We start from the raw sequence: 23,700 nt of genomic DNA, 5'->3' as shown, positions 1-23,700 counted from the left end.
GGCGGTGCCGGCGGGACGGGACGGGGCGGGCCCGCGGGGGGGCAGCGTCCCCGTCCCGGGCGCTCGGTCCCCAGCATGGCCCTGCGGCGGGTGCTGGGGGTCGGAGGGGCCCTAGGGCGCCGGAGCTGCTGCTCCCAGGTGGGACCGGGCGGGGACACGGGGAGCTGGGGGTGGGCGCGGAGGGCCGGGGACCCTGGCATGGGTGGGGGTCCTGGGCCCCCCGCGCCGGACCCTCCTGCCCTTGCCTTGACCGGGATCTCACGCCCGCCGCAGCACCCGCTGCCCCCTGACTTCGTGGAAGCCCTGAGAGCCGTGGTCGGGGGCCCCAACGTCTCCACGGCCATGGCGGTGCGGGAGCAGCACGGCCACGACGAGTCCATGCACGCGTGGGTGCCCGGGAGGGGGAGGAAGGGGCTGGGGAGAGGAAGGGTCCTGGGGAGAGGAATGGCCGTGGGGAAGGGAAGGGTCCCGGGGAGAGGAAGGGTGCGGGGCGGAGAACAGTCACGGGACGGGGGAGGAGGCTGGGGAGAGGAAGAGAGTGGGGAGGTGAAGGCTCCGGGGAGATGAAGACTCCAGGGAGAGGAAGGGTCTGGGAAGCTCCCCGGGGCAGCGGTGCCACCATGTCCCCCAGCTGTGCCCCCCCGGACGCCGTGGTGTGGCCCCAGGCGGTGGGGCAGGTGCAGGATCTGGCAGCGCTCTGCCACCGCTGCCGCGTGCCCATGGTGCCCTTTGGCACTGGCACCGGCCTGGAGGGCGGCGTCAACGCCGTGCAGGTACCGGGACCACCCAACACCCTGACACCCTCGCACCCCCTGCCCACACCCTGCCCAGGGCTTCTCAGTGCCTGGCCATGCCCAGCCACACTGGTGTCCCCATGCCAGGGTGGCGTCTGCTTCGACCTGAGCCGCATGGATGCCATCACGGAGCTGAGCCTTGAGGACTTCTCGGTGGCGGTGGAGCCCGGCGTCACCCGCAAGGCCCTCAACAGCCACCTGCGTGGCACCGGGCTCTGGTTCCCTGTCGGTACCGTGGGTGCTGGGACGCCAGGGAACAGCCAGGGAACCCTGGGCTGGAGGTGGCAGCACTGGGAGCGCTGGGAGCGCCTGTGGTGCTGGGGGTGCCGGGAGCACTGGGGGTACTGGGTGTGCCCATGGGGCCAAGGGTGCTGGGGTCCCGGGGTGCACCAGAGGTGCTCATGGGGCTGGGGCTGCTGTGGTCCCAAGAGTGCTGGGTTCCCCTGGGGGTGTCCAAGGGCCTGGGGTGCTGGGGTCAGAGGAGTGCTGAGGTGCCCCTGGGGTGGCGTGTTACCAGAGGTGCTGGGAGGCCCCTTGGGTGTTCTGTTGTCCCAGGGGTGCTGGGGTCCCCATAGTGGGCACACTGGGGCTGCCATGGGGACAGGCTCCCAGGGCGCTGGCTGGGTGCAGTGCAGGGTCCTGTGGGGATGTCCTGTGGCCACGTCCCCGTGCCAGACACCCATCCCATCCCCAACCTTGCCCCCTACCCTTACCCACCCCTGCAGACCCCGGGGCAGACGCCTCGCTGTGCGGCATGGCGGCCACGGGCGCGTCAGGCACCAACGCCGTGCGCTACGGCACCATGCGGCCCAACATCCTCAACCTGCGTGTGGTGCTACCAGATGGGCGCCTGCTCCACACCGCTGGCCCCGGGCGCCAGCCCAGGTGGGCACGGGGGGCCGGGCCGGGCTGGGCGAGGGGCTGCCTGGGCACCCGCTCACCAGCCCTGTGCAGGAAGCGGGCGGCCGGCTACGACCTGACGTCCCTCTTCGTGGGCTCTGAGGGCACCCTGGGCTTCCTGACGCAGGCCACGCTGCGCCTGCACCCCCTGCCCGAGGCCACCGCTGCCACCATTGCCACCTTCCCCAGCGTGCGGGCGGCTGTGGACTGCACCGTCCAGGTGCTGCAGGCTGCCGTGCCTGTGGGTCGCATCGGTGGGTGCCGGGGGCTGGTGGTGGGACTGGCCAGGGATCCAGGGTCAGCATGGGTGCCCAGTGCTACCTCCTTTTGCCCAGAGTTCCTGGATGAGGTGATGGTAGGTGCCTGTGGCCGCTTCAGCCGGCTGGAGCTGCCAGAAGCGCCCATGCTTCTCCTGGAGCTCCACGGCTCCCGGCACAGCCTGGCCGAGCAGCAGCGGCAGGCGGGTAGGGATGGCATCGGCACAGGGACCAGGGGATTGGTGGTCCCAGAGCCAGGGATGGGTGCTTGGGCTAGGGGGGGCTGCTGGGGTGCCCCAAGGACAAGTACTCAGGGATGGGATGGGGTGACCGGGGTGTTCAGGTGTGAAGGACAGTGCTGGGGGACCATGATATGGTTCTGGGGCAAGGCATGGGTGCCCAGGGCGAGGGACTGGAGGACCTTGGGGTCACCAGGGACAGGGGGACCACTATCCTGGGGGGGTCCTGTGGATGTGGATGGGTGCTCATATACAGGGAATGGGGGGGACCAGGGATGTCCTGGGATGAGGGATGGGTGCGCAGGAGCAGGGACAGCGGTGTCCTGGGATGTGGGATGGATACCCAGGATAGGTACTGGGGGTCTGGGTGCCTGGGGCTGCTGTGGGTCCCGGCCAGGCCCCGTTCCAGGGCTCTTGGCTGCCAGCAGAGGAGATTGTGCGGCTGAATGGTGGCTCCGGCCTGGCCTGGGCGGAGGAGCCGGAGGAGCGTGGGCGGCTCTGGGACATGCGCCATAGTGCCTGGTACGCTGCCCTGGCCCTGCGGCCCGGCTGCCAGGTGAGGGACCGGCACAGGGACGGGGACAATGGCGGCAGCATCCTGTGGAGCTGCGGGCACCATGGCTCTGCCCTCCCCAGGGCTACTCCACAGATGTCTGCGTGCCCATCTCCCGCCTGCCCGATGTGGTGGTGGAGACCAAGAGGGACCTGCAGGACTCCAGCCTCACCGGTCAGCGGGGCAGAGGCTCGGTTGGGCGGCTACTGTCCTCCCTGCCGTCCCCCACCTGACTCACAGCTCCGCAGGCCCCATGGTGGGACACGTGGGTGATGGCAACTTCCACTGCATCCTCGTCTTCAACCGCCAGGACCCAGCCGAGGCGCAGCGCATCCACGCCTTCACCCAGCGCCTGGGCAGGTGGGGACAGGAAAACCCTGGGGGGACAGGGGTGGACAGACAGATGTCCCTGTCCCACCCCCTGGCCCCCCCATGCAGGCGGGCGCTGGCGGCAGGGGGCACCTGCACCGGGGAGCACGGCGTGGGGCTGGGCAAGCGGGCGCTGCTGCTGGAGGAGCTGGGCCAGGAGGGGCTGGACACTCTGCGGTGCATCAAGGCTGCGCTGGACCCCCACAACCTCATGAACCCCGGCAAGGTGCTCTGAGGGGGCACCGGCACCCCACCAGCGGGGGGGGGCAGCCCCCCAGAGTCAGGGCTGGAGTGACCAGAGTTCCCTGTCCTTGTTCTCCCAAACTCCCCGTCCCCATCCCCGTGGCTTGAGGATCCCAAATAAACTCCTTTGCACCCACAGCCTTCATGCACCATGATGTCTTTTGAGGGGGACAGGACACCCCAGCCCCTCCCTGGGGTCCCTGTCCCAAGCAGTGCACACACGCACTCCCAAAGGTTGGGGATCCGGGCGGGGGGAGCCCACTTTAGCTGCTTCCCCAGAGCTGCAGTGCTGGGGGTGCGGGGCTGGGAGCCCCCGGGATCTGCCGAGCACCACCACAGCCATCCCCACGCCAAGGCGGGCATGGGGACGGGGCAGTGGCACCCCCCAGGCATCACCTGCTTCACCAAGAAAACCAGTGAAATAAAATAACAGTGAATATTTTATTGAACATTGTTTTAATACCATATCAAAACACCTTGACTAATGAAGGAAGCTCCCCCCAAGCTCTGAACTCAGTTTTTTTCCCCCCATGTTTTTTTTTTTTAATATATAAATACAGAAAGGTTTCCCGCAGGGGCACGGCCACCGGCAGGGGAGGTCTCACCAACGAAAACGCACCCGCCGCGCCGGGAGGGGATGGGGATGGGCTGGGGGGGGTCACTGCCATGAACCGACTCCATCTTGGCACCTCCGGCAAAGCCACCCCCAAGGGCCACAGGGGGCCTTGCCCTGTACCCTCCTCAAAAGGGTTTGACTCAAAGGCGATGGAAAGAAAGAGGGGAGGGCAGTTTTGGCAAGAGGAGCCCGGCGAGGGGGGGCAGGAGGGGGCGGCGGGGATGCTGCAGCTCTCCAGTCTCTGAGTGGTTATAGCTGAGTTAAAGAGTGACCAGTCTGTAAACATCACCGGGGCAGGGAAGCTCAAATCGAAGAACACGCCAGTCAACACGAAGCTTCAGTTGAGTTTTTTTTGTTTTTTGTCAGTTTTCTCTTTTTTTTTTTCTTTTTTTCTTTTTTTTCCTCATTGTAAACACTTGAAAGACAGACCCCCATGGCTCGGCAGGGGGGAGCAGTGGCCCCGCTCCTGGCGTGGGGCAGAGTCCCAGTCTCAATGCTGCCAGGGCTGGGGTGGAGATCTCCAAAAGGGAGACGGGAGAGAGGAGAAAATTCCCGTTTAGTCAGTGCAAAAAAACCGAGCAGAGCCCCCGGGTGAGTCCGGGTGGGAGGTGTGGGGGTTGCCGGTGAGAAATGCCATGTGCTCCGTTTGGCCGGCTGTCCCCCGGCAGCTTTCCCCTTTCGTTTTGGGGAGAAAAGCCAAACATCATGGCAGGGTTTTGGCCCAGGGCGTCCCCGGGACCTCCCTGGCAGGCAGAGCTCTCCTGGTGACCAGCGGCTGTGGAGGGGAGAGCAGGTCGCTCCGCTTTTCTCACACTGTCTTCTCCTGGATGTTTCTTCTTTCTTTCTAAATCTTTTAAATTAAAAAAAACAACAACAACAAAAAAAAACCCCAAACAACAAAACAAATAATAATAAAATAAAATAAAAAAAATTTGCTGTTGTCCCAAGTGGATTCAAGTTTCTGGGTTTTATTTTTGTCTTCTTGAGGAAATTTAAAGTCAGCCCAAAACTCCAGGTGGGGCGGGGGGGATGGGGAGAGGAGGTACAGCAGGTATAGCAAGGTGCCCTGCAAAGGCAGAGAGAGATGATGCCAGGTGAGGAGCAGGAACCATGGACAACCCATCCCACCCCCTCCTGGCCCTGGATTTAAGCCCCCCAGGGTTAAATTCCAGGTGAACAGCCTGCCACAGGCTCACCTTAGAGAGAAGTCAGCAAGCACGCCCGGCGGGTCAATCAGAAGGATGCTCCGGGCACGATCTGTTCACTTCAAACCATGAGTCTATACAGCTGGAGAGAGGAGAGTGCGTCACCACCGTGCTGCCGAGCCTCGGGATGTCCCCAGCTGTCCCCCCGCCACCTGCCTTGCCGTATCCGCTTGCCCCCTGTGCCCGGGCGGTACCTTTTGTGATAAATGCAGAGGCAGGGCAGCCTGGCTATCGTATCCCCCTGCAGCAGCTCCTCCAGGCAGATCACACACTCGCCGGCATCCTTGGTCAGCACGTCATCTGGGAGGGGAGGAGAGGGCAGCGGTGAGACACAGCCCATCGTAGTGTCCCCAGGACGGAGGGGAACCCATGGCCACCTTGGCAGAGGCAGCTGGGATCACAGAAACACAGAATCACAGAACGGTTGGCTTGGAAGGGACCTCTGGAGATCATCTGGTCCAACCCACCTGCTAAAGCAGGGTCACCAGAGCAGATCACACAGGGTCACGTCCAGGCGGGTTTTGAATGTCTCCAGAGGAGGAGATTCCCCAGCCTCTCTGGGCAGCCTGTTCCAGGGCTCTGGCAGCCTCAAAGTAAAGAAGTTTCTCCTCACATTTAGTTGGAACTTCCTGTGTTTTTGTCTGTGCTTGTTGCCTCTCATCCTATTGTTGGGCACCAATGAAACGAGCCTGGTCTCATCCTCTTGACACCCACCCTTGAGATATTTCTAAGCACTGATAAGATCCCCTCTCAGCTTCTCTTCTCCGGGCTGAAAAGGGATGGGCAGCTGAGTGGCAGCAGCACCAGCAAACACTGGCATGAGGCTCAGGTGGAGGCACAGGGGGAGAAAATGGGCAGGGGCAGCTACAGTGAACACACCTCCTACCCCTGGCTTTCAAAAAAGCAGCGTTGAGGAGGGGGTGAGCACTGCTCTCCCATGAGAGGTCAGGAGAGAGGATGGGAGATGCAGGAGCTTGCAGACCAGTGCTCAGCCCAGTAAACCCGATTGCCAGTGAAGAGGGGAGGAAGGCAATGACCCTTCGGAGGGGCAGCCCAGGAGGACACGTCCGCAGCCCCAGACAGGCAGGATGCCCGGCCAGGATGGCTCCCTCGGGCACAGCACCCCATGGTGAGGAACACAGGGAGGGAGCTGTGATCCAAAGGGTTCCAAGGCAAAAAGCAGCGGGTTGGAGCCATGCTGGGGGAGCGGAGCAGGGACAGTGAGCTGCACCGCTCCACTGGAGCACAGCCCTCTTGGCAAGCCAAGCTGAGCTGCCTGCCCGTGCAGCCTGCGGCAAGTATCTCTCCAGCCTGCCCGGAGCCATCCCAAGCCAGCAGGACGCCGTGTTCCCCGCACAGCCTGGCTATGGGCCCTTACCGTTATAAGAGAGGCGAGGTTTGCTCAGACACATGATAAAGTGCATTTCCATCTCGTCAGAAGCCACGGATTTGGAGCAAATGGGGCACTTGAAACCTGGAGGGAGAGAGGAGAGATGAGTCCTTAGTGAGGGGAGGAGAAGAGCCCATCCCACATCCCAGGGTGTCCCTGAGGCCATGGTGGGGCATGGCAGCCCCTCACCTGCTGCCTGCATGGTGGCACGCACCCCACGCAGCGCCCGCCTCGCACCCACTCATCCTGTGCCGGCTGCCAGCAGTGCCGGCGTGGGGGACAGCCACCCGACGGGGGACAGCCACCCGAGCCGCCGTGCCGGCCGTCCCCACTGCGCAGAGGGCACGGAGAGCGTGCCAAGGCAGCGGACACGTGGCCATCAGCTGCTGCCGGGCCTTAAAGGGCGAGGAGCAGCCTGGGGCACGCAGCACCCCAGGGCTGGCGAGCGCAGGGGCACGTCCCCACACCAGGACGGTGCTGTCCCGCTGCCGTGGTTTGGCCCCGCACAGCTGAGCCAGAAGGGCTCAGGAGGAAGGTTTTCCTGCAGGGCCACAGCAGAGGATGGGCAGGCTGGAGCTGTGAGACTGAATCGATGTTTTCTCCAGCTTTTTGCAGGAGTGAAGTGAGGGCTTGACCCTCCAATGCCGGCCAACAGCTCCAGCAGCAGGTGGACCCCACAGGCTGACATTCCAGCTTGACCTTGGCCTTGCCCTGACACCTGGACCTGCCTGGTGACTCAGACTCTTGGGTGAAGCTGTTCGTGATGTCCAGACCTGCTCTGCATACTTCCTTAGGCAGGAAGATGGGGCCCAGCTGATGCCAGGGTATCACACCAGTGTCACCACCTGCTCGAGCCACGCAGACCACCACCGCATCGTCCCCAGCGCCATTGAGCGAAGCTGCCCTAGACCCAGGTTTCCAAGTCTCAAACTTCCAGGGATCAAATCCCCAACCAGCCCTGCAGGTCACCCGCCCGGTGCTCCTTGCAGTTCCACCACAACCAGCTTGAGGCCGCGCGGTTCATCACTGCCCAGCACAGCGGGGATCAAGCCGATGCAGCCCAACACGTGCGTGCCACCACCGTCACCATGGGTTTGCACTAGAATATCTAGCAATTCCCTGACTGCAGAGAGGGAGAGGGTAATTTAAGGACCTGTCTTCTAAAAGCAGATCAGGTTTGACTGCAGTGCCGCTTAAGAGCTTTCTTCATATATATGCAAAGGCTGCTCAGGAAAGAAGAGAAAAGGAATGTACACAAACTATCTAAGGATGAATCAGGTTCATTTACCACCACGTGGATGTGGCAAGGGCATTTTTTTGCTTCTTGGAAGGGAGAAAGTGCAGGTGGCTTTAACACGAGGCAGCTCAGACCTCTGCTGTGCAAACAGCCAGAATAACTGCTCAACACCTGAACACCCTCTCATTAGTAGTGCTCATAAATACAGATTACTTCCAGCAATCCAGATGAGGGTCTAGGACAGGGACAACAACTTCTGCCCCTCCAGAGGGCGGTTATTTCCCAGAAGGACACGGCAAGGACAAATGTCATGGATGATGGGGAGACTCACTCTAAAGGGACCTGCTAAACCAAGGAGCCCTTGAGCCCAGCAGCCCCTCTGGCAGGGTGTCAGGCTGGCCCCCAGTGTGCCATCGCAGGGACACATCCCTGCCCCAGCCAGGCCGAGCTGTGGGGTCTCTGCTGCGAATCTGGTCCCATTTGCACCAAGCCCCAACCGAATGGGCAGCGCCGGCAGCCGGAGCCTCGCAGGCAGCAGCACCAATCTGCCTTCTCCTCTCCAGCCTAATTTTACTCCTGACCGATTTATATCTTGTGGCAGCAGTGCCCATTAGCTGAAATAGTTGCGTGGTTTTTTTTTTCTTCTCCCAAGTGTTTACCCGCCCAGCGTATTTATAGAGCGGGCTCAGATAGCCTCCCAGCCTGCAAGACCCAACTAGTCTCCCCTTGAGAGACACCGTCCCCGTCAGCCTGCCTGCTCCTGTCCCCATCTGAACCGATCCTGCCTAAAAACACAGATAGTCTGCCAGCACCGCAGGCTTCAGTCCCTACCGGGGAAGCTCTGGGGACTGGTTTCCAGCAGTGAGCCCCTGGCACGGGGTGGCTGCGAAGGGCTCCCTTCAGAAATGGTGTTTGAGCTGTGAACGTGATGTCAGGGCAAGACAGTTGCAGAGGTTTGGTACCATTCCCTGTGCACTACACGGGAAGACCTCGTTTTCTCCAGTCCCCCCTTTTTTCTATGCCAATGTGTTATTTTAAACAGCTGACCCAGATCTGCTGGCTCCAGCAGCACCCAAAGGGACGCTACAAGACACACAACAGGAGCAAAGGGAGAGGGCCCAGGATGAATCTTGATCTGTGGCTGCCCGGGCACAACCATCGGCAAAGAAGCGGGAGCCAAGGAAAGAGCAGGGCCCTTTGCAGGCTGTGGTGAGTGGCTGTTGCCATATCTCCAGGCCTCTTTGCTAGCTGGGGTAGCTTTAGCACATATATAAATAGCCAGCATGAACACCCATCACGCTCCTTGGTGCTCCCTGGGCAGGTGGCTGGGGGACGGGGACCCCCAGCACCACCACGGCCCTGTGGCAAGGACACAGGGACATTGTGCAGAGAGAGGGACTCGTCTGGAACCTCAGCATGTGCAGGGCGTGCTCCAGCCACAGACACCGGTTGCCGCATGGGTCCCGGGGCCGAGCCATGCACAGAAGCAAACACACGTTCCTGGCTATGCATTTTGCAAGATAGAGGGGGCAGGGGGTGGAAAAAAGAAGAAAATGCAATTGCATAAATTCCTGGGTCTGAGTGGGACTGAGGAGCTGTTGTAGAAGGGCCCCCCGGGCAGGGGGCTGCCCCGCACCCCAGCTGTCGGCACAAATACTTGGCATTGCAAGAGCAACTGCTGGCACTGGAGCTGCGGGGAGCCCATCACCAGGGGGACCGGGGAGGCAGGGAAGGGGATCAGGCTCCCTCACCCCATCTCTGGGTGACCTCTGGGGGAAAGTGGTGGACGGAAAAATCACTGAGGCCAGAGAACAGGCAGCACCCGACAGCGGCAGGCACCGAGCCCTGCGCTTCAGAGCATCCCTGCGGGGTTCGGGCGGGTGCCGGGGCCCGGAGCTGGTCCCACAGATGAAAGGGCTGCTCTTCATGGAGTTGGCCTCTTCCAGGCCATGGTATTTTCCACATTCCCCGAAATCCCCGTTAATTTATCCTGCCTAAGCTGCCAGCCCAAGCGATGCAGGAGATTACATTTTGACAGCTGCTCATGGAAAATTCAGCTCCCTCCTCCTCGAACTCTTTCCGCCCTCCTCCCATATGCCTAAAAAAAGAGCGAGAGGAAGGGCCCAGCTATTCCTCCTTGCCTGAGCCTCCCACACCCCTGGGGAGGCTGGAGGGATGCTCCAGGGAAAGGCCATGGATGCCTCCTCCTTCCCAAGGCACCCAGAGCAGCTGGCGATGCTCCTGCCAGTGGCACATTCAACCCGAAGCCAGCGCCATCACCGCAAGCAGAGCTGCGCAGGCAGGAACCAGCTCTTGCCAGGAGCGAGCGAGGAAGAGGAGGGTGCTGTGGGAAGCAGGCTGGCCTGGAAAGGCAGGTCAGATCCAGAGCTGGACTCTTGTATCCTGCAGCAGACTTTGAGAAATCCAAGGGCTTTCCAGGGCTGCGAGACGCATGTTGCCAGGTCATCTCATCTCTCTGATGGCTTGATCTAGAAACCAGGAGCAAGCAGTGCTGGTGCTCTCTGGGGGCTACTGCCCTCTGAGTATTTTTAGGAAGGTTAAATGGTTAATTTTAGAGAGCTGCGCAAAGCAGAGCTGGGTACCTCTGAAAATCTCCAGCAGGTCCTATGCAAGCTGAAAAAGCCCCATGGTTAACCCTCACGGTGCCAAAAGCACCACCACACAGGCTGCTGGGGCTTTGGTGGTGGTTGGGGGGGTTAAGACACCTTTCCAACCCATCTGTAAATATCTCAAACACAGCTGCTTCTGCAGCTGGGACAGGAAATTCCCAGCACTTGTGTCTACCCCACAGCAAGCAGCATTCAGGTCCTGGACCCTGCTACCACAAGAGGATAAACCAGGAGTGGCTACACAAAACTCCCTAAAATGTGCCCACCCAGGACAGGTCACTCCCCCAGTGCCCAACCACCCCACAGGACACCCCGAGCACCAGGGACTCAGGGGTAAGCCCCTGATGTCCATGGGAGGTCTGGAAACCTCAGCTGCACAGCCCATCTCTGTGTCTCCAGAGAGCATTCTGGGTGCCCAGCCAAGGGAGACAGCTTGCAACAGGTGAGGATGCATCCAAACATGAGATAAATACAGCAAATATTTGGTGCAAGCACACAGCTGAAGTAGAGTCCTGGTGCGTCTTCCTTGCCAAGCAAACCCTGAGCATCACATCTCCTTCTGCGGCTTCCCTGACATTGCTGGCTGAATCGGCACCAGGTGGAAGCTCAAAGAGAGGGATCATCTTAAAAAGTCCTCCCACTCCCTTGCCCCTCGTGAGCTCAGCCCCAAGAGGGAAGGGATTGCAGAAGAGTCACCCTCCTCACCAGCCAAGTGAAGGGAACCTGCAGAGTAGAGATATTCAGATCCAGCATCTCCTGGAAAATAAACTTCCTACAGGCTTAAAGCAGCCTCATTTTTTGAAAGTGACTGTCACAGGACAGCACGTTGGAGATGGCACATGGTGGGCACAGAGCATGTCGCCAGCACTTGGGCACTGCAGTGACCTGCCAGCTGAGGACCTCCATGGGTGTCCTCTTCTGAGAGCATCACCCACGGTATAAGGATGCTACACCAGCCTCTGAGCGATGCAGCTGGTGATGCCGCCTCGCTCTGGGGCCAGGAGGCAGCTCACAGCTGCACCAAGGACCTGTCCCACCGAGGACCATGCTCCCTCTGCCAGCAAGATGCTCACTTTGAGTGCTTGGAGGCCAAGGCACCCAGCAGGATCAGGCCTGAACCCACCTCCCCTTGCAGAAGGAAACAGCATCAGCTGCACGGGAAGATGCAGGAGCCGGAGCCTGACACGGCCCCACGGCAGGACACAAGGCGCCAGGCGAACACCGCAATGGTGCTCGGCTATTGTGCAGCACAAGGGCTGACACGAGCGGGGACACGTAGGCAGGAAGGAGTAAAGCACATAAGCAGCCTCATTTGCCGGCTCCAAAAAAGGGCCCTACCAGCGTCCTTCCTCCTGATTCAAGGCTGCGGGAAAGTGGGGAAAGCATAAAGGACAGGTCCAGGCTGGAAAGAAGACATCCTGCCTTCCTGGGGGTGGAGGGGAGGCAGGGCTGGGGGATGCCAGCGTACCAGCCCCAGACAAGCCAGGCAGTGGGGACATGGCTGGGCTGGGACATCTCTGGACAGTGACACTTGGAGAGAAACCCAACGGTGATGGTTGCCTCAGCAAAGGGACAATCCTGCTCCATCCCCAACCCATCTCATCCCACCGTTTCCTTGCTGATCAAATCAGTTCAGCTGGCTGAGCTGAGAGAAAATAAACTCTTGTAACATGAAGCAGCACCCCAAAAAGAAGCCACTCCCGTGCAATGCCTAAGAAAAGCTGTCCCTGGTTCATGATGGCTCCTGGCAAAGCCACCACGCTGCAGGTGTTTGCTGGCGTGTTGGCCACATGCCAGCCAAGGGTGGCAGGGACGTGCCATCGACTATGAAGCTGCCCAAGGTCAGCAATGCCATAATGCTTGAGGCATCGGGTTTTGGAGACAGCTCTGCCCACTCCCCCTGCTCTCAAGCTGCAAAGAGGAGGTAGATGCAGCAGCAAGGAAAAGGCATTGGTGCTCCAGGTGGATGTGGGGAAGCCACTGGGACCAGGGGGATGCAGGATGCGAAGCAGAGGGGCTGGGTGGTGTCACATCGGAGCAGCCCAGGGCTGGCTTGCTGCAAGTCAGGAGGCAAAGATATTTTATTTTTTTTAGCCAGCTGGTTTCTTATGGAGGTGGTGAGGGAGGACGGGAAGAAGCAGAACAGATTGCAATACCCGGACTGAGGAAAGCCAGAGAGTTGGGAAGGGGCAGGAGACGTGAGAGAGGGAGCCCCACAGACAGAAACTTTTGCTCCAGAGCACCCAAACCCATCAAGCCTCAGCAGACAGACACACTAAAGCCCTACAAGACACCTCCAGCACAGCCCATGGACACTGAGAAGTGGGAGGGAAAAGAGGCCTGGCTATACAGTCACAGGGACATCCAGAGCCACCCTCCTCGCACAGCCACCCTCAGGGAAGATGTGCAAACAGCCTCTGCACCCCAAGCACCCTCCCTGCCTGTCACTGTTGGAGTGTTGCCTCTTTCATGGCTGCAATTGTGATTTTTGAACAAAAGTACCTACACTACAGGTACAGAGCATCTCCCTCCTATAGCCCAGCCTGTGCTGCAGAGTCAGTTCCCCTAGACCTGGAAGAAAAAGGCCACCTCCCAGGGTCACCCTGCCTTCCAGCTAGTCCCTATTTACTGCAGAAACACTTCCCCAACTGCTGGGAACAGGCTTCATAAGGAAGAACGTGTAGCCCAAAGCTAATTTTAGCATCCTGGAAAACAGCAAAGTTAAGCAGAAGGGTCCTGGGTGACAGCCCAGCGAAGGCATTAACACCTTAGACTCCTGCCGTGTGGCTGTTATGGCTTGAATTTACTGAGTTACAAGCTCATTTAGGGCCCTTGCTAGTCACAAAACCAGCCTGGGGTTATCTCGTTGTGCAGAAGAGCTGCAGGGATGCCCTGGAGCTGTGTCCCCAACTCTCAGGCGACGCTCAGGGTTCCAAATTCACTGCCCGGAGAGGAGAGGGATCCTGCAGGCATGCCTGGGAATTTCCAAAGGCTTTGCCGGCACACCTCCTTTTTCCTCCCAAATATTTCTTGTGTGAAGCAGAAAGCCTGACTGCAAGCCCTGCTGTGGGCAGCAATCACCCACAAGATGCACAGAGCCAACAAAGCAACTGAGAGGTCCCAGGTGCCAAAATGAAGGAGTGCGGGGGATCCTCCAGCAGCACGACAGGACGCAGAGACTGGGAAATCAAAGCCAAAAGGGAGAGAGTCGGATGCTTCGGCTTGGCAGGGGCTGGGAGGGAGCAGCGAGGAAACGTCACATCGGGGTGAGTCACTTCTGACTAAGCCATCCGTTGGGGAGGCACCCACGGAGTCCCCACCATCGGGTTCCAGCCACCGCCGAGCTGCCAGAGGAACTCCTGCTTTTGGAAAGGCTTAAGCACAAAAGCCTGACCCAAGCCACTCCCAAACACAACCGACCTGGCGGGATGAAGTGGCAGCTCCCAGGCTAGCCCTCTCCTGACCCCTGGGTTATTCCACAGGAGAAAAGTCATGCCTTGATGATGCTGAGACTCTATCACACCTCAGCTGATCTTGCTGGGAGGATGAAGGGACACTCCAGAGACACACGATGACATGCCTCAGCATCACGATGCTAGCAGGAGGATCAGAGCCCAGCACTGATCTCACGCATGCCCTCCTGCTGGGAAGCAATCCCACCCGGCTCCTGGGACACTTTCTCCCTGGGCATCCCACGGCAGCATTGCACAAACAGAGCAGTGGAGGATCTCCCATGGCATGTCGTGCCTGAGTCACGGGGGCAGGAGTTACTGGGACAACTGGTTTTCATTAGTGTAAGATCCCTGGGGTGCGTGGGAAGGACAGAGCGCCGCTTTTCAGGGTAGAGAAAGGGCAATTTTTACGTAGTGGGCAGCAAACACAGCACGAAAGGCACATGGAGCTATGCCCACAGGCAGTACATGACGGGGAAACACCAGTTCACACTGGTTGTTTCTGCAAGAAGAAAGACACCAGTGGAAAAAAATCCAAGGGAGGAGCACACAGCAGAACGAGCCGTAAGCTGACCTGCCCCTTGCGCGGTAGGAAGATGTGTGACAGTGAGCATCTCCCTGCTCCCCAAGAGTGTTCGCGATGGCTGAGGGACGCCCGGTGAATGAATCCAGGCTACTGGGACAGCAGGAAGGGAAAAACGGGGTGCAGAGCTGCAGGATGATCACACACCTCTGCCATGCAGGGTGCGGTAGGATGCTCGACAGCACTGAGCTGCCTGGCCAGGCAGCATGAGCTCCCATTCTCCGGGCACAGCCACCCCAAAGACCAGCTGCAGGGTGCTGTCTGCTTCATACCTGTCCACGGGAAACAGAAAGAAGACATCCACAACCACCCTTGGAAGGGAAAAATTCAGGCAAATGGCAGACTTCAAGGGCTATGAAATCTATGTTGCAATAAATAAGCAGATGGGCAGTAGCATCAAAGCAACAAGATCCATGTAGGGATAACGGGAATGCTGAGGCAACTCAGACAGGGTGCTGAGCCTCACCTCGTCCCACTCAGCACCAGCTGAACAGAAGCCTGGCCCCAAAACTGACCTCAACCCATTTGACTTGATTTCCCTGCAGACGGTAATTTAAGCCATCTGGCTAGAGCTGAATCCTGCCTCATTCTCTCCAGCTACAGATGTATAGGCCTTGGATGGATGGATGGATTGAAATGTGGATCTGATTCCCCTGCAGCACTTCCAACAAAACGCACCTCCATCACGTTGCAGGGAGAGCTCCCAAATGAATTACTGCAATTACTCCAGCTGCAGGAGAAACTGCAGGTTTTCCCTCACCGGCAACAAAGATTTCTCCAAAAAACAATCCCCGAAATTCCCACCACGGTAAGCTGTAACACAATTGTCTGGGATGCGAAGGGCAGAGCCCCCGACACCACCAAGCTGAGCCATGATCAGAGAAACACGCAGCCACAGCGAAAGCTGAAGGGAGAACGAAATCAGTCGCCTTTCAAGTCAGCAACAGGCAAAGAGGCACAGAGGACGTGGAAACTCTAATGCCAAAAGCTGCAGCCTGGGGGGAAATAAAATGCTGGGCAGGGATGTGGGGCAGGGAAAGCATCACTCAGTTCTCTTGTCTGACTGCTGCTTTCCTTCTCTTGCATTGCAGGCAGCTGGCCTCTAAAAATACCCGCTGTTGTCACGCCGTCTGCCTGCTAGGGCCAGGAAACAGCTCTGAGCAGCTTTCAGTTCAATTCTTCATCTGTGCCCTTGTGCTGCCCTTTGCCAGGGCCCATCCCAGCCCCATTTCTGGGCCTGGTAGGTGACAGTCCCTCGGGAACTGTGTCCATAACCCAACACAGCCTCAACAAGCCGAGGGTGCTCAGTGGGAATATACAGCCTTGGGAAATGTCTGCTAGCATTGCTAAAACTAGCAAAAGGGTAACTATTTCCACTGTGTCTCTCTGCTTCTCTACAAAGCACCACAAGACCACTGCACAAGGCTCATGGTCTTGTTTCCACTCCGTTGATGGGAGGCTCACAGCTGCACGAGTGTGCACGAGAGCAGAGAGCCGGGAACTCCCCGAGCTAATGCGGCCCATGCCCTCCCGAGCGGCACAACATCGCAGCTGCCCCGGGGGCCAACCTGCTGCCGACACTAGCTGGTTAAGCTCCATGGGGAAGGAGAGAAGAGTCAGCTCCACCTTGGAGGAGCACAGCAGCCTCTCCAGCAGCCAGACACCATCCCTGCTGGCAAAATACACCTTGTACCAAACACCTCCAGCTGCCCACAGACCCACAACCAGCACCTGGGGAAGGGCAATGCCAGCACAGAGTGATGCATTTGCTCAAGCTCAGCCAGCCACATGCAGCACAAACCTGGCAGGACGCATGCACGGGCAGCACCGATGGACCCAGCCCCGTGCCGGCAGCACAGACATCAACAGCAAGGACCTGCCGGCTCCCCAGCTCTCCCTGCCACCCTCCTCAAACCGTGCAGGACCCACAGTGAGGCAGAAAGCTAAACCACACCACGAGAAAAGCGGCCCTTGCCCCTTGTCCCCCACTTCTCCACCCCTCTCCCCTACCCGCAGCCTGGCAGGGCAGGAAACCCGCCAGCAGCTGGGCTCTGCCCACGGGAAACGTTGTGCAGCAGCACAAGAAGAGGCCCCAGGCCCGCAGAGCTTCCTGCAGCTGCACCTCCCCACTGTCCCCACCAGAAAGCAACGAGCAAAAGTAGCGCCCGACAGGGATAGCAGCAGCATCCCCCGGGGGAGACCCAAACCCCCAACAGGTTCACCCACATTTGAAAACTGCTCAGTGGGACTGGTGCAGGTGAGACATCTAAGGCCCAATTTTAACCACTCTGGCTCTATTCGAAATAAGAAATGGGTCTGCCTCTCCAGAGAGAGGCTTGTACTCCAATGCACAGCCAGAGCAGGCAAATAAACCACTCTGCACCACAGCCTGTTGCTTTACTGTATCACTTGTGAGCCTTTACAATTTCAGTTTTCAAGGGAAGCAGGAGAAAGCTAGGTCACATTTACTCAACCCCAAGTATGTGGCACATTTGGGGTTTTGGTGTACCAGCAGCAGAGGCAATGAGACATGCCTGGTGGCTGCCCACCGGCTGGCTGGGGTGCCATGGGACCGGCTCCTGCAGAGGGAATTCATTCAGGCAAAGAGCTCTTTGCTGGCTGTCTGATTTGTCACACGAGAGATTACATCGGAGGGAAAAAAGCTTTTTTTTTTTTTTTTTTTTTTCCCCCAGAGTGGGTTTTTCTCCCTCCCCGCATTTCTCTTGAAATTAATTTTCAGCATTTAGCAGCATTTTCCCATGACTCTCCGCAGCTCACTTGGCCGGGCGCCAGCCCTGGTACCACTCCTCCACCAAAGATGCCTGCATCTGATTGATCCTCTGGCCAGCAAACGAGAGCAAGCGAGAGGATAGGAGCCCTAATAGCACATTAATAAATAAGAGATGCCTTTACGGTTATTCCAGTCACTGAAACAAACATCTCAGCAAAACAAACCAGCATGGGATAAACTTACGTCACGGGCCGGGAAGACAATCCTGGCTGGTAAGTGGGTCAGCCCTGGGAGCATGAGAGCATCATTCTCAGCATCTCTGGAACGTACGTGTGCAGAGCAGGGAGAGGGCACCCCGGCTCCCTGGTGCTGATTTGTGCACAGGTCCAGAGAGGAGCGAGCCCAGCCAAGCCAATTAGCACATGCAGCAATTAGTGCGTCACTCCAGGGCAAGGCGGCTGAGAGATTTCAGAGGGCACCGGAGTGGCAAGGCAGCGCAGTGACAGCCTGCGCTAGCTCTCACTGTGGGGACTGAAGATAACTCCTGCTGCCGCCGGCTTCTCACGCACAACGCCAACGTTGTCACACTCAAACTTCATCTCCAGGCTGTGGGGCTGGGACACAGTGAAGCTGCCCTCGAGTCTCCCATCTTCTGATATCTGGTACTTTGTTCTTCCAAGGTAGCTGCTGCTCTTCCCCCGGCCCTGGGGGTATGCTGTCTTGTGGCCAGCTCGGAGAAGGTAGACGCAGAAGATCAACCTCTTCAGACCTGGAGAGTCCAATGGCTGAATATCTCTGACCCGGGGAGTCATTGGGACCATTCCTGTGCCACCTCCGCAGGCCTGGCAATGCTGCAGGTTCCAGACCCGGCTGTCAGGCAGACACCAGCACCAAACCCACAAGAAGATGGTTTGAGGATGGTCTCCTTTGGAAATTTCCACTGACAAAACCAGATTCAACAATGGCAAGTTCCTGCAGGCCTTGGGGTGCCCTTCCCCTGGCCTAGTCCCTGTGGAGGGGGGAGGGAAGCACGTATGATGTCTGCATGTTGAAAAGTTGGTGGCAGGAAAGTCAGTGCTGGAAAGTGGACTCCCTCCAGCAGCTTGCTGGCTAGCCAGCTAGAATTAAGCCTAGCTTAAGCCTTTGGTGTAGAGATTACAATGTCAGGGCAAGCTCGGGAATGAGGATTGCCAAGCACCATTGAGAAAAGGCTCAGGACTTGAAGCTGTTGGAGCATAGCAAGGACATGCCACAGACTTGCCTCTTCCCAGCTGGGCAGAGATCGGGGCTGCCCAACCCAGGTGTTCACACACGCTTTCAGTTTATCCTCCAACAAGCAATCCCTACTTCACATTCCAGATTCCAGAGCTGGATCAAAGAGCACCTCCAGCTTGTTTCACTCTCTAACCCTGCCTGGAGAAGGACCCAGCCCAGCACCCTGGCTGCCATCTCTGCACCGCACACCCCTCTCCCCCAGGCTGGGCCCTCCTGCTGCTGAGAACACGGCAGCTCACTTGGCAAAGGAGACCTCCCGACCTTGCTGCTGCCAGCAGCCAGGACAAACAGGTTGTTCCATCAGCGCACGGAAAGCCTGGGACATTCCTGACGGCACCACACAGAAGGATGAGCTAGGCATTTCCTTGGGCAGACAAGGAGACGTGGATTTATTAGAGCTTCAAACACTCAAGGGCTTTAGGTGATGAGGGGGATTTCCAGATAAACTTTAAGCTACTTACAGCCTCTGCAAACTCCCTGAGATCCTTTGATGAAGATGAATAACATGAGTGATAGTAAGAGAACCACACAAAGCTGGAGACATACAGCATTAAACCACATCTCCTTTTTCTCCCTTCTTCCCACTAGCCTTGGCTTTTCCAAGAAGTCCTAAGGGTCTGAAGCTACAGAGAAAGGGTGGTCAAGTGCTACAAGCAAACTCCAAAGTTGCAAAAGATGTTTTGTCATTTTCCACCCGTGTAGGCAAGGAAACAGATCTCAGAAACCCTGGGCGGACAGGGAAATCCCAGAGCAGGTTCCGGTGGTGCTGGAGCAGTTACATTGCTCGCAGGGATGGCAGACGTGCCTGGGAAAATCCCTGTGAAGAAATGGGACCCACTTACCCCCAGAGGTCCTGTCCCCTCAGAGCAATGGAACAAGCTCCACCACAAAGGTCAGAGCCCCCTCACCCACCCTGTTTGAAAGGTGCATTTAGGCTTTGCTACTCATCAGAGCAGCAGGTCTTCACCCCTGGCCCTGCAAGGACCCGAGGCCATCGATACGTAACTGCTTGTGCTGTCCCCGCGCTCTGGCAGCCGTGACACAGCCTGGAGGATTTGACAGCAGGTTCTCCTCGCCAACCGTTGCGACCCACAACACCTTGCACTGATGCTGCAGCATACGCTGGCCCTGGGGACCACTTTGAAACTCCCTCTGCACAGACTTCCCAGCACAGCCCTTCTCTCTACCTCCCCCGGCATGCCTGGCTCTTCTGCAAGCCTCTGACTGCAGAGAGGGGAAGGAGTGACACCAGCCAGGGAGAAGAGCTCAGACCACCCCAGCTCACTCCTTGGGGTCCCCACTAATGGACCAGATGAGCCATGAAGCAGCGGAGAAGCCCACAAAATCAGCATCGCAGATAAAGGGAGCAGCGAGGCGCCAAGCCTATCTGCGTGCTCCCGTTATCACTGACATGCTGCCGCAACGACAGCACCTTATCACCAGTGTTAAGCCAGGGCTTCTCGCTGTCCCACTGGGGTTCCCACAGCACCCAGGTCACACTTTGAGGCTCCTGGCACTTCCCCCAAACTCAAGTACTCCTGGAAGACCAAGCCCATGAACACAACCTTCCTCACATGCTGAGATCAGCACCACACGTGTCTCCAGCCTGCACAGAGGCAGGAGAAAAGAGGCAGGCAGGGCAAGGATCCACTCTCCAGACCTGTTAGCCACAGTTTGGGGGGCTCTTCTCCTTGAGGCAGTACAGCAACTCAGGCAGACCCCTGAGATCCCCAGGCACATGTCCTGCTGCATGGGTTCGGTGCATCAGCGGGTCCCCTCATCCCCACCCTTGAGCCATCCTTCAGAAGGAGCAGGGACAGTCACCAGCAGCAATGTCAAGGCTCCTCTCCATTCATCCGAGTGATGCCACTTCAGCACTTTCCAGCGGCTGATGGAGTGGCTCAGCGCCGCGAGGAGTGGGTCGATGGGGAGGCAGCAGGGAAGCAGCGAGTAGCTCCTGACTGCCCTGCTGCAGGTTAACCAGCTGCAATGGGAGACTAGCAGGAATTTTAGCAATCTTGAGGTGGCTTACTTCCCCTTCCCCTTGGTCTCCAAATCCTCCATTAACCTCTTACACTAAGAGGAAGAATGCAAAAGTTTAATGAGCTCTGTTGAGTTTTCAGAATGGTTTTTAAGCATCCTCCACTCCTTTCACTATTAATTAGCAACAAGAAAGAACCACCACCAGGAGAGTCTTGGGCACAGAGTGAACGGCTCTCACTGCTGCCCGCGCGTGCTTTGGCACAGCTCAAATGCTCTCAGAGGGCCCCAAAAGAGGCATCAGAGAAACCCAGCTCTTGCAGCACTTCCCGCAGCTCACACTGCAATCTTCCAAGGACACTGGGTTTAACTTAACATCACACTCACGCGAGTGGCCAGAAAAAGCTTACTCCGTGGTGCAGATGGTTTATTTTTGTGAACAGGTTTTTTGCCTCTCAATGTTATAGTTTGAGAACTATCATCTAACGTAACCCATAATCTCTGACCGACCACCTCTATGCACAGATTAGCTGTAACTAAACCCTCCCTGCCCCAGCATCAGGCACAGCAGAAGGCCCCACGGTACTCATTCACACAGAGACTTGTGGAATATCTGGAAGGATGCTGCACCTTAGTTTCTTTCTGTGTTTAAAAACCAGAGCGGTGGCACAGTCTGCACAAGGTCACAGAGCAAAAAAGTTTGCAGAAGCGTTCGTCCTCAGGTCCAGTGCCACACACCAGCCAGCCCTCTCCATCTGCCAGGGTGGACTGCAGGCGCCCAGCTTATCCGGATCAATAGGAACTGGGCCCAGGGCGTTCTGCCACTGTGGATGCAATGCAAGACACAGCTTTGATCTAACTGAGAAAAGGAGCCCCTAAAAACTGGGTAAAGGGGAAAAATCCCGAGATGGGAGTAGGAAAATGGGCCCCATGAGCCTCGTTTTGCACTTTGCTCTTGTCCACTGGTTCAGTCTCAAGCCTTCCTGAAAATGAGACATTGTCCCAAGGCGTATTATGAAATTCCCAGACCACGTCATGCAAGGAGAACATTTACACCATCTGCAAGTGGGGCGGGTGGGAGAGAAATCCCAGACTATTCCAGGAAACGCAAGGAGACATCCCTGACATGACTTCCCCTCTAGCCAGGAGGGGAAGGGAGGACCTCCCACCTCGCTCCCTCTACCCAGCCAAAACTAGGTCAGTGACACAGCCCTGCTCACAGCCAGAGCTCCTCTCCAGACACCAAGACACACAGAAGGGTCCAGCCACGAGGGTTAGGATGGGGGGCAACCGTGCCCCCTCCCTTAGCGTGACACATTTCCTGCAAAAGAGCCCAGCCAGCTCCCTGGCCCTGTTAAAGAGGCAGGCAGTTCCTCCTCTGCTTCCTCCCAGCACAGCAACAGTGCCAGCTGGCTTAGACGAGAAAACCCGCTTCAGCCTCTCCCTGGCCCTTTATCAGACGAAACAAGGAAAAAAAATTCCCACACCTCACTTTCAAAGGCTTCCTCTGCCCCTTTCCAAGTTTCTAAGGCATGGGAACCACTACACCTGACCGGCACCCCTACAAACAGTTTCAGAAGAAGCACAAGGAGCCCGGCCTGGTCTTCAAAACCAAGGGCTCAAGCTACAGCACCACTTTCCCCAGAGTCCAGGGGGAGAGGGGGTGCCACATCTCCTGCTTCACATCCCAGAGCTAAAACATTTCCCTTCTCAAAAGCCTCCTCCCTCCACAGCCCCTTCCGACCTTGACACAGATGCCAGCCCCACTGTTCACCCACCCATCCGCACCAGGGCGGGGATGGGGGTCCCGCCTTCGGGCTTGGCACAACAGGGCTTGACCAGCCGGCCAAGTGGGGCACAGCCCCCCCTTCCCACTCCCTCCCTGTTGCCGGATGAACCGAGCCCATCACCACCCCCGGGTACCCACCGCGGGAGGGGAGGGCTCCGGCGAGCCGGTACTCACCGCTGTGCGAGCTGAACCACCGCGGTGCGATGTGGAGGGGCAGCGCGTCGGCCAGCGAGGCCCTGGCGCCCAGGTACAGCATCCCGTCTCTATGGTGACCGCCTCCCGTCTCCTGGTAACCGTTGCCATGGGCGTACGTGGAGTCGGAGCCCGGACCGCCGCCGCCACCGCCGCTGCCCGGGGCCCGCTCGGCCTCCCCCGCCGCTCGCGCCGCCGCCGCGTACAGCCCGAAGGGGACGGCGCCGGCCGCCGCCGGGTCCATGCCCATCCCGGCCACCGAGCTGACGGAGCGGCTGCGCAGCCCCATGGCGCCGCCGCCGCCGCCCGCCCGGTAATGGCCGAAGGGGGGCGGCCCCCCCCCTCCTCCCGGCGGCGGCACGGCGCTGTCATCCGTCGACACCCCCGGGAAGGGGCCCCGCGAACGGGTCGCCGTGCTCTGCTTGCCCCCCATGTGGGCACCGCCGGGCCGGAGGGAGCCGAGCGACAGCCCCCCGCGGGGAACGGGGCCGCGCCGCCCCCGCCGCCGCTGGGAAGCGAGAGGGGGCGGAAGGAAGCGGGGGGGCGCGGGGAGCTACGGGAGAAAACCCATCCCCGCCCCAGGCATCCTCCCCCCGCTGGGCCCGCAGGGGCGAGGGCGCCCCGAGTCCGCCGCCGCCGTCACCCCCGGCGGGGGCCGCCGAGGGCTCCGGGGCCGCGGAGCGGGGGGTGGGGAGCGGGACAGCGGGGGAGGAGGGGGAAGGGTGGAGGGGGGGCGCCGGCCGGGTCGCTCCGCCCGCCTCGCTCCTGCCCGGGGCGCGGCCGGCAGCCGGGCGACGATCAGCTGCGGCCCATGGGGCGGCGGGGGGCGGCGGGGGCGGCCCGCCCCGCTCCGCTGCGCTGCGCCGGGCACGGCCTCGCTGCCGGCCGCCGCCAGCCGCCTGGGTGCTCGGCGCCGCGCCGGAGACAATAGAGGCCGGCAGCACGCATGCTCCCGCCCCCGGCCCCCCCGGCCCGCCGCCTTTAACCCCTGCGCTGCTGCCGGCCGCCGCGGCCCGGGCCTGCCCTCGTCGCCGCCGCGGTCTGCGGGTCACCGAGACGCCGCTCCCCGGGCGGACGAGCGCTGCCCCGCGGAGCGCAGGCCTCGGCCCCCCAACTTCCACGCTCCCCGCTCCGCAAGGGCCTGCAGCGGGGCCGTCACTTCCCGCAGGCCGCCTCAGCGAGCCCCTCCGGGGAGGCCGGGCCCACGCGGGCCCCGCTGCGGCGCCCAGGCCGCCAGGCCCCGCCGGCCCCTCGGGACACGCTGC

At 59.3% G+C, this 23,700-nt stretch overlaps 2 protein-coding genes across 5 annotated transcripts; one reads left to right on the top strand and one right to left on the bottom strand.

The window, feature by feature from the left end:
• The first annotated feature begins 30 nt into the window (after positions 1-30).
• LDHD (lactate dehydrogenase D) lies at positions 31-3,486 on the top strand. 4 transcript variants are annotated; one of them, XM_065641232.1, is made up of 11 exons: positions 31-138; positions 274-386; positions 632-773; positions 882-1,023; positions 1,520-1,679; positions 1,749-1,948; positions 2,030-2,158; positions 2,619-2,746; positions 2,827-2,917; positions 2,992-3,103; positions 3,182-3,486. In XM_065641232.1, exons 1-11 carry the CDS (start codon positions 76-78, stop codon positions 3,345-3,347), a joined length of 1,446 nt encoding a protein of 481 aa, XP_065497304.1. In that variant the 5' UTR covers positions 31-75; the 3' UTR covers positions 3,348-3,486. The 4 variants fall into 4 exon arrangements, with proteins under 4 accessions (XP_065497304.1, XP_065497302.1, XP_065497305.1 ...); XM_065641230.1 differs by having other exon boundaries at positions 2,616-2,746; XM_065641233.1 differs by lacking the exon at positions 2,030-2,158.
• Positions 3,487-3,777: 291 nt separating this feature from the next.
• ZNRF1 (zinc and ring finger 1) lies at positions 3,778-23,348 on the bottom strand. Its single transcript, XM_065641176.1, has 5 exons — positions 22,418-23,348; positions 6,555-6,650; positions 5,371-5,476; positions 5,168-5,258; positions 3,778-5,037 (listed from the first exon to the last, which is right to left on the bottom strand). Exons 1-4 carry the CDS (start codon positions 22,866-22,868, stop codon positions 5,201-5,203), a joined length of 711 nt encoding a protein of 236 aa, XP_065497248.1. The 5' UTR covers positions 22,869-23,348; the 3' UTR covers positions 3,778-5,037; positions 5,168-5,200.
• Positions 23,349-23,700: the final 352 nt, after the last annotated feature.

Source organism: Caloenas nicobarica, chromosome 9, assembly GCF_036013445.1.
Source record: "Caloenas nicobarica isolate bCalNic1 chromosome 9, bCalNic1.hap1, whole genome shotgun sequence".
In the NCBI taxonomy this organism is placed as follows: domain Eukaryota; kingdom Metazoa; phylum Chordata; class Aves; order Columbiformes; family Columbidae; genus Caloenas; species Caloenas nicobarica.
This window is presented reverse-complemented; position numbering and strand designations above follow the sequence as displayed.

What these genes read in the sequence shown, in the direction of transcription:
- LDHD (XM_065641229.1), top strand. Translation starts at nt 76, where the DNA reads ATGGCCCTGCGGCGGGTGCTGGGGGTCGGAGGGGCCCTAGGGCGCCGG. An exon ending in GCCGGAGCTGCTGCTCCCAG is followed by an intron (nt 139 to 273) that starts GTGGGACCGGGC and finishes CGCCCGCCGCAG; the next exon opens with CACCCGCTGCCCCCTGACTT. An exon ending in CGGGCTCTGGTTCCCTGTCG is followed by an intron (nt 1,024 to 1,519) that starts GTACCGTGGGTG and finishes CCACCCCTGCAG; the next exon opens with ACCCCGGGGCAGACGCCTCG.
- ZNRF1 (XM_065641176.1), bottom strand. Translation starts at nt 22,868, where the DNA reads ATGGGGGGCAAGCAGAGCACGGCGACCCGTTCGCGGGGCCCCTTCCCG. An exon ending in GTGGTTCAGCTCGCACAGCG is followed by an intron (nt 6,651 to 22,417) that starts GTGAGTACCGGC and finishes CTCTCCCTCCAG; the next exon opens with GTTTCAAGTGCCCCATTTGC. An exon ending in ACCTCGCCTCTCTTATAACG is followed by an intron (nt 5,477 to 6,554) that starts GTAAGGGCCCAT and finishes CTCCCCTCCCAG; the next exon opens with ATGACGTGCTGACCAAGGAT.